The sequence below is a fragment of the Castor canadensis genome, chromosome 12 (genome assembly GCF_047511655.1).
Source record: "Castor canadensis chromosome 12, mCasCan1.hap1v2, whole genome shotgun sequence".
Taxonomy (NCBI): Eukaryota; Metazoa; Chordata; class Mammalia; order Rodentia; family Castoridae; genus Castor; species Castor canadensis.
The window spans coordinates 123,505,446-123,524,611 of record NC_133397.1 but is presented as its reverse complement, the minus strand read 5'-3'; the positions used below and the strand labels follow the sequence as shown (position 1 = coordinate 123,524,611).

The window sequence follows — 19,166 nt, the reverse complement described above, 5'->3', positions numbered from 1 at the left end:
CAGTCCGATGCGAGTAGGCAGCCCTCCACATAGTGCTTCAGAGATGCAGGTGTCTTCCACCTGAGGGACTCTGAGAAGGGAAGAGAGCCTGGGGGAAGCACATTTTCTGTGTACTTAACGTACATCAATTCTTTTACGCTGGAGGGTGGACCTATTACTAACTGGGAGTGTCACTGTCCATAGCGACACTTCGCACTTTAGAAAAGAAAGTTTCCCATTGCATCATTGTTTAAGAGATGGGAATTAAACTGAGACAGAATGAATGCAGCTTCTGAATGGTTTAGCTAAAAAGCACTAAAGCCTGGACATTTAAAATAGCTTCTTCCAGGTTTATTTGATGGCAAAGCTCAGATGTAGAGCTCATCTGTCCCTTTCTTAATTTTGTGCTCTTTCTAGAATGTATGCCATCATACAAACCAAGTTCTCACTTGGCGTTTGAAAGTAGACTAGCATGTTAAATGATGAACTGTCTCCTACCAGTTTTAAACATGAGTGTGGTTTTCAAAGCCCGCACATATGCTTCCTTACATATTGCTTTACTCTTGATATCTACTATTTAAAACAGTAAAGTTTATACCTGATAATTACTTAGATTTTGGAATACCACAGACATCAGAAGTAAAATTGAAAGCTATGAGGAATCTTAAAAGTCACCTAGCCAATACCTGACTCCAGAGATGAAGATAAGTCACCTAAACTGATAGAGAAAAAGCCAGAGGTAGAATCAAGATTTCTGACTTTTGATTTAGAGCTTGATTGAGTGCAGTGACTCATGCCTATAATCCCGACTGCTCAGGAGGTATTGAACAGGTTGGAGACCAGCACGGGCAAAAAGTCAGCAAGACCCCATCTCAACAAACTTGCCAAGCATGGTGGTGTCTGCATCATCCCAGCTACGTGGTAGGCATAGGTAGGAGGCTCATGGTCTGGCCCCAGGCATTACAAGTGACCCTAACTGAAAATAACTAAAAAGCAAAAAGGTGCTAGAGCATGGTTCTAGTGGTAGAGTTCAAGGCTCTGAGTTCAAACCCAGTACCACCAAAACAAAGTTAAGTGCTTGTTCTCTGATATTATAACTACTTTTTCTGCAAAAACAGGTAAATCAGGGCAGGCTAGAAGATGTATCCGAAGTGTAGTCACTTACCGAAAGTGACCTTTTTTGTCCTCAGTTTTTTAAGTGTTCGTTTTCATTTCAAGTGATACACTTAATTCGGTGTCTTAGGAATATTATTTTGGCGTTTGCTGGTACCCTGCGGCATGGCCTCATCCCTAATCTCCTTGGTGAAGGAACCTACGCCAGGTATAACTGCCGTGACGCCGTGTGGTGGTGGCTGCAGTGCATTCAGGATTACTGTAAAATGGTTCCAAATGGGCTTGACATCCTCAAGTGCCCCGTCTCCAGGATGTATCCCACAGATGATTCTGCTCCTTTGCCTGCTGGCACACTGGTAAGCATCATTTGATTTTTCTTTTGACTTTTTTTTTTTTTTTTTTTTTTTGGTGGTACTGGGGTTTGAACTTAGGGCCATGAATTTGCTACGCAGCAGCTCTACCACTTGAGCCACTTCACCAGCTTTAAGCATTTCTTAAATATTTTTTCCTTGAAATATGACTTTTATTTTCTACTCTAAAATATAATGAAGAATCCAAATTTTGGGGCTGAAGGAGTGACTCAAGTGCCTGCCTAGAAAGTGTGAGGCCCTGAATTCAAACCCTAGTACTGCCAAAAAAGAAAGACTCCAAATCTTAAGAATTATGTGGATGTCAATATTTATCAGCTGCTGGTTCTCAGAGGGATTGCAGAGATGGGACCTGTTCTTACCTAAAGAACACACACATTGTAGAAGAGATGACATGTGCATCATTGTGGCCATTGCAAAAATGCATAGAAAAAGTGCTATGTGTCAAAAAGGAGAGAGAACTGGTAGGCAGGTCTCAGGGAGGACTTCAGAAAGTAGATGAAATTTCACCTATACTGAGCCTTAAAAAGAGAGTAGGATTTCAGGAGAGATGGGGGAAGTTGTAATGTCCATGGTAGAGTGCTTACCTAGTGTGTGTAAGGTCCAGTCCACACACACACACACGTGTGTACGCACACTCACATACATGCTGCACATTGACTAGAGTGAAGTGCAGTTTAGGATGTACAAGCCAGTCTAGTGTGAGCAGGAACTTAGAGGCTGTGTAACGGGTGGGCCAGGAGAGGGCCTTGACACCCATCCAGGGAGTTCATTCTACTTCGGGACAGCAGTGAGGGCATGAGCATTTTGAGCATTTCTTTCCCCAGTCGGGACTGTACAGTGATTCTGTACTTAAGCCACTTCTGGTGTGCTTTTATCATTTGTCTGGTATATGACTTGGGTGAGGGAACTACTTCTGGGCTAGAGTGTGCTTGTTTTTCTATGATGTTTCTATCATGAAGTACTCAAAAAATGTTTATCCAAAAAATTTTTCATCTGTCTTTCTTGTCATCTAACACATTTAAGTTATATGACGATGGGCTCATATTATCAGGCAGTATGTATTTTATGCATAACTATAACTCATTATTTTCCCACAGTTGTCAAAAAGTCCTATAGCATTTTTAAAATGCTTCATAGTTTTTACAAATGCTAGTACGATTTTGATATGCTACAGTTTTAGTTTATTCAGAGGTTTTCAAATGAAATCTAATTAAGCATACAAGGACTCTGAACATTTTGCTTCTGTCTAACATTCTTCCCCTTATTTTAAAAGTGTAATAACATAGCTCCTTATATGTAATACTGAGCATCACATTTATTGTTTACATGGATCAAGAAAGCTCTTTATGTACCCTGCGTTCACCGGGGATATTCTCTAAAGTCACGACAGACCTCAGATTAGAGAGTACTGCTGTAGCAGTAATGTATCCCCGGTACCCATTGTGCAGATAAGTGAGAACAGCAGCACCAACTTAAAATTCAAGTGCTGAATGACATGCTGAGTACATTATTACTTTTTTACTCTAATAGAAACTGTACAAGCTCATTAGATTGTTTCATGTATCAACAAACTTGTAAATGATTTCATGTCACAAATCTTAGGTATTTTAAGCTAGCATTTTAAACTAGTAATGTTAAATCCCTGGATGCCAAACTTTGGTGTGTAGAAGCTGCTTTTTTCCCCTGTAGCCCCATTTCTCCCTCCAAAGGAAAATGAATATTTTCTCATTGCTTTAAGTGAGGGATTTGGGGAAGTTAAGAAGAATGTAATTTCTAACAGGTAACATCCATGGTGTCTCAAACAGGATCAGCCATTGTTTGAAGTAATACAGGAGGTCATGCAGAGACACATGCAGGGCATTCAGTTCCGAGAAAGGAATGCCGGGCCACAGATAGACCGAAACATGAAGGACGAAGGTACCAAGCGTTAACTGCATAGTGAAGATGTGCTCATGCGGGGAAAGCAAACCTTGCAATTTTCATTTATTTGGTCAATGTTTGTGAGCAAAACCTCAGGATACAACAATGAAGCTTAGCAGAGTTTCTGACCCCACCTCATTTTTACTTTCTGGAGGAAAGAAAACTTCATAGCTTTTGTCAGCCACATTTAAAGGTCTATTACTGGTTGAAATTTATAATTGTGATATTGATAATGTGAAGTGCTGCAAAGTAAGTCCTTGCTGTGTGTTAGGCACTGTGCCAATCACTGTATCTATGTCACTCTCATTAACATTCCTGAGAACACTGGAATGAGCCGTTTACCTTGCTCCTGATTTTACTGAAAGAGAAGGCTAAAGAGTAGCCTGCTCCAAATTACATAGCCAGTAAGTGACCGAAGAAGGAATTCATCTGTGGTCTGTCTCTATAAAGTACTTTTGTGCCAGACGTGGAGGTGTATGCCTGTAATCCCAGCAATTGGGCACGTGAGGCAGAAGGATCACAAGCTCAAGGCCACTGTAAAAAACATAGCAAGTTCCAAGCCAGCTTGAGCTATGTGGCAAGACCTTGTCTCAAAAAAACAAGAAAAAGAAAACTTTTTTGTGAAAAGATTTTATTTGTATGTTGTTTAAATTGATGTACTCTTTTCTCTTCTTGTGAGTGTATCATATTCCTCATCTGCTAGCACACCATCATTGCCAGCCACCACAGGGCTAATAAGTCATTTCATTTCCCTCATTCCTCTTAGAAGTCATCTGGATGACTTTGCTCTGTGTTTACTTTTCATTCTGTAAGACATGTGTTGTTTTATGTGCAGGTAGGGTTTTTGAAAAACCTTTGTAATTTAGAAAGAATTAGAAATTCATGGACTGGGGGACTCAGCTCAAGAGCACCTGCCTACCAAATCCCTAAGTTCAAACTCTAGTACCACCAAAAAAAAAAAAAAAAAGAAAATCTGTGGAGATTCGTAACTGTTTTTGCAAAAAAATGGTACATAGAGTATTTTAAGCCCTTCACGCAGCTTCCCTCAACGGGGTCTTCCATAACTGAAGTATAATATCAAACAAATTGAAGTTAGTATGATGCAGTAAGGTCTGGTTACCTTAACTCCTGTGTGTGTGCGTGTGCGTGTGTGTGAGACCTACCCCGGTGTGTTGCTTCATGGAGACACAACCACCAAGATTTTTGTGTGCCCCTTTATAGTCATACTTACCCTCTCCACCTTCACTCTTGGTCTCTTGCAACTACTGATCTGTTCTGCCTCTCTATAGTTTTGTCACTTTGAGAGTGATACAGAAATTAACCCATTCAGCATGTAGTCTTAGAGCCACCCAAGCTGTCAGTAATTTACTCCTTTTAGTTGCTGAGTAGTATTCTGTTTTAGGGACATGCCAGTGTATTTAGGTGATAAAGCATCCCCTGAAAGACATTTGGGTAGTATCCATTTTTCAACTAATGCAAATAAAGTTAATCTGAACATTTCATGTGCATTTATATGTTACAGATAGGTCTTCACTTCTCAGAGAAAACTTCCCCCAAATGTGTGAATCAGTCATCTAGGAAGTCATGTTGTATTTTATAAGAAACAGCCAGACTCCTTCTAGAGTGGTTGTATCATTTTACATTCCCCCAGCAAGCAGGAGAGGGCCAGCGCTCCACATCCTTTAAGGGTGCTGTCACTCCCTTAAAGCTGTTACAGTGCTCATGTAGACAGCTCACACTGTGTTCTTCCTTGAGAGCTGTTCTGAGGGTTGTGTAGACAGCTCGTGTTGTGGTTCTGATCCACATCTCCCTGCTGGGCACATCTGTTTTCTGTGCTCACTGGTTGTCCTCTTCCCTCTTTGCTGAAGTGTGTTCACATGTTTTGCCTATTTTCTAACTGGATCGCTGGTTTGCTCTTGTTTTCTGTTGAGAGCTTGTTTAAGTCTCCCTAGAAACTTTGCTGCACAGTTTGCCAGGGCAGGCATTGTTAAGGGCACAGTTAAATACGGCCACCTTGTTTCATAGCCATCCAGACGGTCTTCATCTGCAGAACTGTCGCATCTTTGTGAGCTGAAACTGCCCAGTCAGCACAAGCGCCTGCTGTCAGAAATCGTTATGTTCTCCAGTAGTCACGTTTGAACTCAGACCTCACTCGCTCTCAAGCAACTCTTCCTCCAGCCCCACCCCAGTCCTCGATTTCCTATTTCTATGAATTTGACCACTCTCCTGTGCTACTCCGATCTCCGTTGCTCTTGCCACAGCTCCTGAGGCTGGGCGCTTTGTACAGAAGGTTGGAAGCTGACGTGGACGATCAGGCAGCCCCGCCAATTTGGCCTCTGGCTGTGCCACATTGTGGCTGATGCCCTCGTGGCTCGAGTGCATGTGAGTGGGCACACACACTCACATGGCCAGATGAAGCCAGAGTCAGGGGTCAGACCTTCCTAATAAGAACTGCCTGCTGCTTGAGATGCTCATTAATCCCTTCCCAGGATGATACCCAGTGACACAACACCTTCCACATCGCCACACCTCCAGCACCACACTGGCGACCAAGCTTTAATACATAACCTTTGTGGGAAATGTACCTCGCCCAAACCATACACCTGGTACCTCATGTTTGTCCTTTGTTTCTGGCTTATTTCATTCATATATATTTTTTTTTCTTCCCATTTAAGGGCAACAATGTCTTTCTTTTTTTTTTATTTTTATTTTTTTATTATTCATATGTGCATACAAGGCTTGGTTCATTTCTCCCCCCTGCCCCCACCCCCTCCCTTACCACCCACTCCGCCCCCTCCCTCTCCCCCCCCCTCAATACCCAGCAGAAACTATTTTGCCCTTATTTCCAATTTTGTTGAAGAGAGAGTATAAGCAATAACAGGAAGGGACAAGGGTTTTTGCTGGTTGAGATAAGGATAGCTATACAGGGCATTGACTCACATTGATTTCCTGTGCGTGGGTGTTACCTTCTAGGCTAATTCTTTTTGATCTCACCTTTTCTCTAGTTCCTGGTCCCCTTCTCCTATTGGCCTCAGTTGCTTTTAAAGTATCTGCTTTAGTTTCTCTGCGTTAAGGGCAACAAATGCTAGCTAGTTTTTTAGGTGTCTTACCTATCCTCACCCCTCCCTTGTGTGCTCTCGCTTTTATCATGTGCTCAAAGTCCAATCCCCTTGTTGTGTTTGCCCTTGATCTAATGTCCACATATGAGGGAGAACATACGATTTTTGGTCTTTTGGGCCAGGCTAACCTCACTCAGAATGATGTTCTCCAATTCCATCCATTTACCAGCGAATGATAACATTTCGTTCTTCTTCATGGCTGCATAAAATTCCATTGTGTATAGATACCACATTTTCTTAATCCATTCGTCAGTGCTGGGGCATCTTGGCTGTTTCCATAACTTGGCTATTGTGAATAGTGCTGCAATAAACATGGGTGTGCAGGTGCCTCTGGAGTTACCTGTGTCACAGTCTTTTGGGTATATCCCCAAGAGTGGTATTGCTGGATCAAATGGTAGATCAATGTCTAGCTTTTTAAGAAGCCTCCAAATTTTTTTCCAGAGTGGTTGTACTAGTTTACATTCCCACCAACAGTGTAAGAGGGTTCCTTTTTCCCCGCATCCTCGCCAACACCTGTTGTTGGTGGTGTTGCTAATGATGGCTATTCTAACAGGGGTGAGGTGGAATCTTAGTGTGGTTTTAATTTGCATTTCCTTTATTGCCAGAGATGGTGAGCACTTTTTCATGCCATTTGAATTTCTTCTTTTGAGAAAGTTCTGTTTAGTTCACGTGCCCATTTCTTTATTGGTTCATTAGTTTTAGGAGAATTTAGTTTTTTAAGTTCCCTATATATTCTGGTTATCAGTCCTTTGTCTGATGTGTAGCTGGCAAATACTTTCTCCCACTCTGTGAGTGTTCTTTTCAGTTGAGAGACCATTTCTTTTGATGAGCAGAAGCTTTTTAGTTTTAAAAATCCCATTTATCTATGCTATCTCTTAGCTGCTGAGCTGCTGGGGTTCCACTGAGAAAGTTCTTACCTATACCTACTAATTCCAGAGTATTTCCTACTCTTTCCTGTACCAACTTTAGAGTTTGTGGTCTGATATTAAGATCCTTGATCCATTTTGAGTTAATATTGGTATGGGGTGATATACATGGATCTAGTTTCAGTTTTTTGCAGACTGCTAACCAGTTTTCCCAGAAGTTTTTGTTGAAGAGGCTGCTTTTTCTCCATCGTGTATTTTTAGTGCCTTTGTCAAAGACAAGTGGGTTACAGTTGTGTGGCTTCATATCTGCGTCCTCTATTCTGTTCCACTGGTCTTCATGTCTGTTTTTCTGCCAGTACCATACTGTTTTTATTGTTATTGCTTTGTAATATAGTTTGAAGTCAGGTATGGTGATGCCTACAGCATTGTTCTTTTAACTGAGTATTGCCTTGGCTATTCGTGGCTTCTTGTGTTTCCATATAAATTTCACGGTAGATTTTTCAATCTCTTTAATGAATGTCATTGGACTTTTGATGGGAATTGCATTAAACATGTAGATTACTTTTGGGAGTATAGACATTTTTACTATGTTGATTCTACCAATCCATGAGCATGGGAGATCTCTCCACTTTCTATAGTCTTCCTCAATCTCTTTCTTTAGAAGTTTATAGTTTTCCTTATAGAGGTTGTTCACATCCTTTGTTAGGTTTACACCTAGGTATTTGATTTTTTTTGAGGCTATTGTAAATGGAATTATTTTCATATATTCTTTTTCAGTTTATTCATTATTAGTGTATAGAAATGCTAATGATTTTTCTGTGTTGATTTTATTTCCTGCTACCTTGCTGTAGCTATTGATGGTGTCTAGAAGCTTCTGAGTAGAGTTTTTTGGGTCTTTAAGGTATAGGATCATATCATCTGCAAATAGGGATATTTTGACAGTTTCTTTACCTATTTGTATTCCTTTTATTCCTTCTTCTTGCCTAATTGCTCTGGCTAGGAATTCCAGTACTATGTTGAATAGGAGTGGAGATAGTGGGCATCCTGGTCTGGTTCCTGATTTTAGAGGGAATGGTTTCAGTTTTTCTCCATTAAGTATAATGCTGGCTGTAAGTTTGTCATATATAGCTTTTATGATGTTGAAGTACTTTCCTTCTATTCCTAGTTCTCTTAGAGCTTTTATCATGAAATGGGGTTGGATCTTATCAAAGGCTTTTTCTGCATCTATTGAGATGATCAAGTTGTTTTTGTCTTTGCTTCTGTTAATGTGGTTTATTACATTTATTGACTTTCGTATGTTGAACCACCCCTGCATCCCTGGGATGAAGCCTACTTGGTCGTGGTGAATAATCTTTTTGATGTGTTGTTGAATTTGGTTTGCCATTATTTTGTTGAGGATTTTTGCATCAATGTTCATTAAGGAGATTGGCCTATAGTTCTCCTTTTTGGAGGTGTCTTTGCCTGGTTTTGGGATAAGTGTAATACTGGCTTCATAGAATGTGTTAGGCTTTTTTCCTTCCCTTTCTATTTCGAGGAACAGTTTAAGGAGGGTTGGTATCAGTTCTTCTTTAAAGATCTGATAGAATTCAGCAGAGAATCCATCAGGTCCTGGACTTTTCTTTTTTGGGAGACACTTGATTGCTGCTTCAGTTTCGTTTTGTGTTATAGATCTATTCAGGTGATTAATTGCCTCTTGGTTCAGTTTTGGATGATCATATGTATCTAGAAATCTGTCCATTTCTTTAAGATTTTCGAATTTATTTGAATATAGGTTCTCAAAGTAGTCTCTGATGATTTCCTGGACTTCCATGGTGTTTGTTGTTATCTCCCCTTTAGCATTCCTGATTCTACTAATTTGGGTTTTTTCTCTCCTCATTTTAGTCAGGTTTGCCAGGGGTCTATCGATCTTGTTTATTTTTTCAAAGAACCAACTTTTTGTTTCATTAATTCTTTGTATGGTTTTTTTGGTTTCTATTTCGTTGATTTCAGCTCTTATTTTTATTATTTCTCTCCTATTTGTTTTGGGATTTGCTTGTTCTTGTTTTTCTAGGAGTTTGAGATGTATCATTAGGTCATTGATTTGGGATCTTTCAGTCTTTAATATATGCACTCATGGCTATAAACTTTCCTCTCACGACTGCCTTTGCTGTGTCCCATAAGTTCCAATAGGTTGTGTTTTCATTTTCATTGACTTCCAGGAACTTTTTAATTTCCTCTTTTATATCATCAATGACCCATTGTTCATTAAGTAATGAGTTAGTTTCCAGCTGTTTGCAAGTTTTTTGTCTTTACTTTTGTTGTTGAGTTCTACTTTTATTGCATTGTGATCAGATAGCATGCACGGTATAATTTCTATTTTCTTATATTTGCTGGGGCTTGCTTTGTGCCCTAGGATATGATCTATTTTGGAGAAAGTTCCATGGGCTGCTGAGAAGAATGTCTATTGTGTAGAAGTTGGATGAAATGTTCTGTAGACATCAAGTAGGTCCATTTGATCTATTGTATATTTTAGATCTTGGATTTCTTTATTGATTTTTTGTTTGGATGACCTATCAGTTAATGATAATGGGGTGTTAATGGGGTTTCACTTTCTGTGTGCAGAATCCCTTGAAGAATCTTTTGTAGTGGTGGCTTTGTGGTCACATATTGTTTTAGTTTTTGCTTATCATGGAAGACTTTTATTGCTCCATCTATTTTGAATGATAGTTTTGCTGGGTAGAGTATCCTGGGCTTGAAGTTATTTTCATTCAGTGCTCAGAAGATTTCACCCCAAGCTCTTCTTGCTTTTAATGTTTCTGTTGAGAAGTCTGCTGTGATTTTGATGGGTTTACCTTTGTATGTTACTTGTTTTTTCTCTCTTACAGCCTTCAATATTCTTTCCCTAGTTCTGAATTTGTTGTTTTAATGATGATTTGTCGTGGGGTAGTTCTATTTTGATCTGGTCTGTTTGGTGTCCTGAAGGCCTCTTGCATCTGTATGGGACTACCTTTGTCTAGATTTGGGAAATTTTCTGTTATTATTTTGTTGAATATATTACGCATTCCCTTTGCTTGCACCTCTTCTCCTTCGATGCCCATGATTCTCAAGTTTGGTCTTTTGATGGAGTTGGTGAGTTCTTGCATTTTCTTTTCACAGGTCTTGAGTTGTTAATGGTTCTTCAGTTTTCCTTTAATTACCATTTCATCTTCAAGTTCTGAGATTCTTTCATTTGTTCTATTCTGCTGGATTGGCCTTCCATTTTGTTTTGCATTTCTGTTTTGTTCTTTTTTCTGAGGTTTTCCATATCCTGAGTCGTTTCCTCTTTAATGTTGTCTATTTTTGTCCTGAGTTCATTTATCTCTTTATTAATCGTGTTCTCTGTTTCACTTTGGTATTTATACAGTGTTTCTCTAGTTTCCTTTATTTCTTCTTTTGCTTTTTCAAATTCTCTGTTTTTGTTGTCTTGGAATTTCTTGAGTGTCTCCTGTACATTTTGGTTGACCATATCCAGTATCATCTCTATAAAATTCTCATTGAGTACCTGTAGTATGTCTTCTTTTAAATTATTCTTGTGGGCTTCATTGTGTTCTTTGGCATAGCTTATCATCATTTTGTGGGAGTCTGTGTCTGAGTATCTGTTTTGTTCATTTCCCTCTGGTTCCTGTACTAATTTTTTGCTGTGGGGAAACTGGTTTCCCTGTTTTTTCTGTCTTCCCATCATTGCCCTTGATATTGTTATTGTCCCTGTACTGTGTGCAATTAAGTATTTTCTGGCTTGTAATAATAGCACTAGTGATATTTAGAATGGGAGGGTGAGAGGGGATGGAAAGCAATGAAGTTAAAGGTAAAGGGTAAAACAAATAATCAAGTAGAAAGAACAAAAAAAAAAAAAAAACAGAAACAAACAAAGTTTCAAAGATATAAACAGAGAGAGAAAGTGTACTAATCAACCATAAGCTAAAAAGGCATTAGAGAGACAGAGAGAGGATTGAAAATAAAAAATAAAGAGTAAAGATAAAAATAAAAAGTAAGTAAATGAAAGGAAATATATATATATAATATAAAATAAAATAAAACAAAATAAAAAATAAATACCTCCAAGTTCAAATGCAATGAAATTTCAGTCTTAATAATTTTGGTGTTCGTCCCTCAGCCTGCAATCCTGGAGATGGTGCCTCAGATGTTGTTCTGTAGTTGTCTCATCAAAGGGGAGACATAAAGTAGAACAAAACTGCACACAAAAAAAAAAACCCACCAAGTGTCCCAAGTTCAAATACAATACAGTTTCAGTAAGTTTTTCAGCATGCGGGTGTAGTTCGGTTGTTTTCTCATCAAAGGTAGGGAGAGAGGAAAAAGAGTCTGGAGACAGGTCTGAGAATGGTATCTGCGGCTGTGGCTCACCTTCCCGCTGCTGTCAGCCTGCTGTAGCTGGCAGTGTTATTTATGCAGATCTCAGGGGTGAGCTTAGCACTCACCTGGCCCCCAGGGCTTTGTTTTCTCAGAGTTCTCCTGTGCACGAGCCGCTGCTACAAGCTTTCCCCTTTCCAAGCACACTGGGGGAGGTGACACTGCACCCACTTTCTCGGCCTCCTGTTTATTTACAGCTCATGTGGGAAGTGGGCCTTCCCCATTCTCCTGTGGAGTTTTCCTCCTTCCGCCACTCTCACAAGCTTTCCCGCTCGTGGTTGCTGGGCGCTCCCACCCTCTCTGGCCAGGCCCAGCTTGTTTATTTACAGTTCCAGGAAGGATTCCCCTCCCCCCCTCTTCGAGCTCAGGGCGCCCCATCCTCTTTGCTACGTGTCTTTATTGTTCTTATTGCTTGTTACTCAGTTTCTCTTTTTTCCCCGGGTGGGGGTTGGTCTGTCCAGGGGGCTATGCAGAATGGCCCAGGGTTGTCTGTGGGAGTACCGCTACCACTTAGCTCACCTTGTCCACGTCTTCCCAAACCATCTGGGCACGGGCATCTGGCGGCCTGGGGGCCATCCTGGTTTCTCCGTTTAATGTGAAGTGGAGATGCTCTGCACAGGCTGGAGGTGTGGAGGGGTCACAGTTTTGCCTCTTCTTGGTGGCCTTGCCTGCAAGGTGTGTCTCCAACGTTTCTCCAAGATTTCACTGTAGGAGGCACACTTTCTGCTTCCTCCCTCTAGCTGCCATCTTGGAATCATTATTCATATATTTTTAAGGTTTAACCATGTTAGAGTATGTATGAGAATTATATTCCTTTTTTTTAGCTTTTTTTATTGTGATTAAAAAATCTAAAGTTAAATTTACCATCTTAACTTTTTAACCCAGTGATGCTAAATGTATTCATGTTGCTGTGCAAAGGTCTCTAGAACATTTTCATCTCACAAAACTAAAACTTAGACCATTAACCACTAGTTCTTCCTCCTCCGTTCTCTGTTTCCCCAGTCCTTAGAAACTACCTTTCTTACTTTTTGTTTCTGTGATTTTGAGTATACTACAGACTTCATATGAAATCATTTGGTTTTTAATCCTTTAATGACAGATTTATTTCACTTAGCATAATGTCAAGGTTAGATCATCCATGATGTAGCATGTAACAGGATTTCCTTCTTTTTCAAGGCTGCAGAACATTTCATTGCGTGTGTGTGTGTGTGTGTGTGTGTGTGTGTGTGTGTGTGCCTGCTAAGCAGGCGCTCTACCACTTGAGTCATTCCACCAGCCCCAGTATTTTCTTTGGAGAAAGTTATCAAGTCCTTTGCCCATTTTTGAGTTGGCTATTTGGGGTTTTTTTTTTTTTTTTAGGTCATAGAGTTCACTGGATATTTTGGATATTAAACCCTTACCAGGTTTAATCATTTACAAATGTTTACAAACATTTCATTCCATACCATAGATTGTCTTTTCACTTCTTGAAAGTGTCCTTTGATAAACTAAGTTTCTAATTTTGATGAGGTCCAGTTTATCTCTTCCTGTTTGTGCTTCCCTGTGTAGCTAAGATGATAGGTGTGCTCCACCACACCCAGCCATTGTTTAAATGGGGTCTTACAAACTTTTTGCCTGGACTGAACTATGACCCTCCCAATCTCTGCCTCCCAGGTAGCTAGAATTATAGGCATGAGCCATCACACCTGGCTGGAGTGTATGTTCTAAGACTCCCAGTGGTGTCTGAGACCCAGTAGCTCTAGACCCTTCTATATGTTATATTTATTCTCTGCTACATACCTGTGATTAAAGTTTAACTTATAGATTAGGCACAGTAGATTTACAACAATAACTATTAATAAAATAGAACCATTACAATAATATATTACAATAAAAGTTATGTAAAACTTATAAATTGTTATTTCTGGGACTTTCCATTTAGTATTTTTAGATCGGGGTTGACCATGAGTTACCAAAATTATGCAAAGTAAAACCACAGATGAGGGAGGCTGCTGTAAATATAAGGAGTTATTTCTGGGCTCTGTGTTCTATCCCTACTAGTCTGTATGTCTGTCTTCATGCCAGCACCACACTGCTTTGATTTCTGTAGCTTTGTAGTGAGTTTTTTTGTTGTTGTTGTTGTTTGTTTTTTTGGGTTTTTTGAAGTTTTAGCTAGGATTTATTTTAGTATATAGGCGAAAATGGGGAAAAAAGGGAGAAACATTTCCTGTTCCCCACATAGGAAATGGCAGTAAAGACTCCTTTGTAGTAAGTTTTGAAATCAGAAAGCCCAAGTCTTTAACTTTGTTCTTTTTCAAGATTGTTTTGCATATTCAGAATCCCTGGAAATTACATGTGAACTTTAGGGTGGAGTTTTCTACTTCTGCAAATGTCATTGTGCTTCCATGCATTTTTTCTAGTGCTGGGCATTAACCTAGGCCTCGTGCTAGGCAAGCATTGTGCCGTGGATCTCTAGCCCCAGCTATCTGAGACATTTTTATGATATCTTCTTCAAGTTCCTTGTCAGACATTTTCACCATCAAGTCATCTGTTAATCGCCTTTTCTCATTCACGTTTTTTTTCCTGGTTCTCTGTTGACAAGTAATTTTCCACGTATCCTATATCTTTGGGTGATATATTATCTAAAGAATCCGTTAAATCTCTCGTTTTACCAAGTCGTCATTTTGTTAGGTTTAGCATACAGCTCTTGAGCTACTTTTGCGTGCTATGTTTTCAAGGATAATTTAGTTATTCTGGTCTGCTTCACCTATGGGCTTTCAGAAAGCCACTCTGAAAACCGAGGTGGGATTCCACACTCTAGTCCACTTCTCCCACATTTGATTATGTTTATTCTCATCTGCTTCATACATTTCAGTCGGAGTCTGCTGATGATTGTCTGTTCAGCTTTAAAAAGCATCCCTTGCCAGATGCTGGTGGCTCATACCTGTAATCCTATCAACTCGGGAGGCAGAGATCAGGAGGATCATGATTCAAAGCCAGCGTAGGCAAATAGTTCACAAGAACCTATCTTGAAAATGCCTAACATAAAAAGGGCTGGTGGAGTGGCTCAAGGTGTAGGCCCTGAGTTCAAGCCCCAGTACCTCAAAAAAAAAAATAGCATCCCTTTCCAGCTCCTTCCTCTCCTGATCTTCTTCCAAACATCTAATGGGGTGAGTAAGAAGTACCTGCTGGGCAGGGATGCAAGTCCAGACTCCTCTCCTAGTCTCTGGGACAACACTCTGGCAGAGGGGAGGACTCCTGACCCAGCTGATCCACTAGATGAAGGGGGATTCCATATCTCCCACTGAGTCTCCACTAACATCATGCCAACAGAGGAGAGAAGCATTGCCGTGAGCCCTTGCTGCTGCCACACTCAGGCCACCCTCTATTTCCAGGTTGGGATAAAAGTTCAGACTCTACACCAGTTCCATCTGATAGCAGCAGGTGGGGGCAGCTTCATCCCCACTGACTTTCTCAGAACAGAGGGCATCCCTACTGTTTGACTGGGGTTTGTGGATATTGTCATGAGGGCTCCTCTCCTTGAGCTATAGCAAACAGGTTTTTCTTGGAATTTTTGTTAGCACCTCTTGGAGGTTACAGGTTTCTTCTCCAGGGCAGTATCTCACCCAGTCTGAACACATGGGAAATTAAAAAAAAAAAAAAGGGGAACCTCCCCACCATGTCATGCCTCAAACCTACCTTCTTCCTTTGTGCATTTTCCACGTTCTTATGTGCTAGCTTGTAGTGTTACATAAAGGGATTTAGTGTGCTCAGAGGAGAGGAGCAGAAGTGAACCTCTCCCCTTGTCCACCTCCAGAAGTCTGCATGCAGTTTCTTCTGATGGTAGTGGATGGTGTACATGGTCTCTCTCTTACCTTTCCCACTTAACGCTGTTTCTGAGAACTGCCCGTGCATTATTTATAGCCAGTCTTTTAACAGGCTTCTAGAATCCCACATGATGTGATCTGTGCATCTCATGTATTCATAGACTGATCCTGGATTGCCCCACTCTCAGCTACATAAACAAGGTTTTGATCAGCCTCCAGGTATCTTTATAAATATATGTGATCATTTCCCCAAGAGAGATTGCTGTATCAGAGCTATATACACCATACTCTTACATCCTTTAAATAAATAGTACCAAACTTCTTTCCATAGTTACTGCACAGGTGCATTGCAGTGACAAAGTGGCTTTGTGTATACTCACTACATGCCAACACGTGGCATGGTTCACAGATGTCATGGTTGGAAAGTGGTATGGAGCTCTTTTAATGGAGGTCCTGTTATTGCTGATGAATGTAATGTTTATCCATATGCTTATTGTTCTTTTCAAAAAGGGACATTGTCCTTTCTATACATTGTTTGCCTTTATTCCTCTTTCTGTTGGCTTTTTTAGTTTCTCTTGTTGATTTCTAGCAGTTTCTTGTATATTCTATGTATTTGTCCATTGTCAGTGTTAGACATTACACCTAACTTTTCCCAGTTTGCCACCCAACTTAACTTTACCAACAGTATCCTTCACTGTGTTTGTTTCAGAAATCCATCCCCATGTCACAAAGAAACCCTCTCACATTATGTTTGACTAACTTTGTGGGTAATTAGTGCTACCCATAATAGTGGAGGGGAAAAGTATATTAGTTTTCTGAGCTTGCCATATCAAAGTACCACAAACTGGGTGACTTGAATGAATGACAGATATGTATCATCTCACCATCTGTAGACTGGAAGTTCAAATCAAGGTTGGTGCTCCTGAGGTCTGCGAGGGAAGGCTCTGCTCTAGGACTCTCACTTTGACTTAAATATAGCTGGATATCTTCATGCCAACATGGCATTCTTCCCATATCTTCACATTATCTTTCTGTGTGTATCTGTCCAAATTTCCTGTTAGCAGGATACCTGTCAGACTGGATCAGGGCCCACTGTAATGACCTCATTTTAATTTGATTGCTTTTGTAAAGTCCTATATCCAAAACAGGTCACATTCAGTTATACTGGGGCTTGGAATTTCAGCATAAGAATTTGTGAAAGGGACCTGTTCAACCCACAGCAGTAACAAAAGTAACAATTTTTAGTTTTGAGAAGGATTCATATATTATTAATGTCACCAGGAATCGATTCATTCCTTTTTGAAAGCACTTTAAGAATCTATTTTATAAGATATAAATATTCACATATGTTTTTCATGAATTTATTCCACTTCTAGGTATCCAGCCTATACAATAATCTAAAATATACACAAAAAATTCATATTATACAATGATGTTGACCACAGCATTGCTTTTCATTGCATAAAAGGAATAAACAACCCTTACATCTAGCAGGAAAGGCTTAGATTGACCATAATGAAAAAAATCTGTAATTAGTACAAATTATACGTGTTTAGTATGTAAAAGTCAGATTTACAAAATTAAAAATGATTGGATACATAGTATTACTGAAAATATTAATATGTGAAAAGACTAGACAGACATACGTAAGAGTATTGGTTTTATAATAGGATCATGGACTTTTTGCTCTTTTTAGTAATATAAGTACTATTTTTTAAAGTACTAAGCTTTCTAGGTGATTTGTTCCATCTATTTCCAGGTAACTCACTAACACATTGGCAAATATTGATGTAAACCTAGCTAAATTCTTTCTTCTATGTTCTAAATTACATTTTATACAGTAAATTAAAAATTAATTTATTATTTGTAGTGGTAATAATTATTGTTCTTATTTTTAACCCTTCACTAAGAGAAAGAGTTAAAATAGATTTTTATTTAAAGAATTTTTTGTGGTTTATCTGAATTATTTCAGTTTTGCTTTAGTTATGGAACACTTTGAGTTAATATGAAGTGATGTAAACATAACCTTGAAGCTAGCACTTTCATTAGACACATTAGTATTTGACTATATTTTCTTCATATCTTTATGCTTTACTTTGAAGAGAAATAAACCATATCAGATACATCCAACTTCATCTCTCTCTGTCCCTCTCTCTTTCCTCCCTCTCTAGATTTAATGACTATCCTATAATCAGGGTGTACTATTTACATGTGTTTTTAGGCTTTATGATTTTATGTGTTCATGTTTGACTATGTGTAAATTTCTTGTGACATCTGTAGTATATGTTCAGAGTGTTGTAACAGGTACATACTATGTATAACTATTTTAAGGTTTTTGTTTTGTTTAGTGGGAGTGGGGTTTGAACTCAGGCTTTTGCACTTGCAAAGCAGGTCTCTACCACTTGAACCACACCTCCAGTCCGTTCTGCGCTGGTTATTTTGGAGAGAGGGTCTCACAAACTATTTGCCTGGGCTGGCCTCAAATTGTAATCTTCTTGATCTCAGCCTCCCAAGTAGCTAGGATTATAGGCATGAGCCACAGACACTCAGCCTATTTTATGTTTTTAAATTCTGCACAAAATTTATATTAGACATAGTTAAATAGACATACATAGTTGTATATATTAGTATTATCTATATTTTAAACTTTTCAGAAAAGATTTCTTATTGTATGTATCCTTTTGCAACTTATTTACTCGATGACTTTGTCTTAGGAAAGTGATTTTGATACATGTAAATCCAGTTCATTAATTTTAAATGATACAGAGTGTTCCAGTGTACACACAGCAATGTTCAGCCATTCCTCTACTTAACTGTTAACTTCTGTTTTTGCTAATGTAAGCAGTGTTACAGTTTTCTTGTGCACATAGCCACGGTTTCTCTAGAGTGTGTAGAAAGAGAAATGAAGTTACTATGTGTAACTTATGAGGTATTTCAACTTGTGAGGTATTTCAAAATTGATCTTCAGATCAATTTGTTTATTTGTTCCTTTAATTTTTTTGTAAATGTTTTAAAGCATTTATTTTCATATAGTGTATATAATAATATTTGGCATAAAACATTTTATTTTACAAATATTTCTATTTTGCTCTTTTAGGCTTTAATATAACTGCGGGAGTTAATGAAGAAACAGGATTTGTTTATGGTGGAAATCGCTTTAATTGTGGCACATGGATGGATAAAATGGGAGAAAGTGACAGAGCTAGAAACAAAGGAACCCCAGCCACCCCAAGGTAGTGTTGTCTTGTAGTGTTGGGTCATTCTGCCCTCCCGCTTAGCCACTTCCTTTTTAAAAACACACACCTGTGGAATCCCTTTCTCTACTAACTGTGTACAGTATAATAAAAATTAAATCAGTCTCTCTTCCTCCCCGCTGTCTTGCACTTTCTCGGTCTTCTTGTGTAAGCCGTCAAGCAAAGCTGTCTGTTCTCTTCCTGAAGTTTCTATGGTGCGAGTCTTTGCAAGCACTTAAAGGAAATTGTGATTCTTTGTCTCAGTGGTTAGGACATTCTGTCTCTTTTTTTTTGGTGGAGTTTGAACTCAGGGCTTCGCACTTAGCAAGCACTCTACCACTTGAGCCACACCTCCAGTCCATTTTGCTCTGGT

The 19,166-nt window shown here is 39.3% G+C and overlaps 1 protein-coding gene across 3 annotated transcripts in view; it reads left to right on the top strand.

Annotated features, from left to right (window-relative positions):
- The window catches only part of Agl (amylo-alpha-1,6-glucosidase and 4-alpha-glucanotransferase), a 78,491-nt gene that overhangs the window by 42,048 nt on the left and 17,277 nt on the right, over positions 1-19,166 (top strand). For all 3 annotated transcript variants that reach the window (XM_074050917.1, XM_074050920.1, XM_074050918.1), the window contains exons 26-28: positions 1,223-1,448; positions 3,269-3,380; positions 18,658-18,793. In XM_074050917.1, coding sequence (XP_073907018.1) covers positions 1,223-1,448; positions 3,269-3,380; positions 18,658-18,793 — 474 coding nt within the window. The remainder of the gene's footprint in view (positions 1-1,222; positions 1,449-3,268; positions 3,381-18,657; positions 18,794-19,166) is intronic.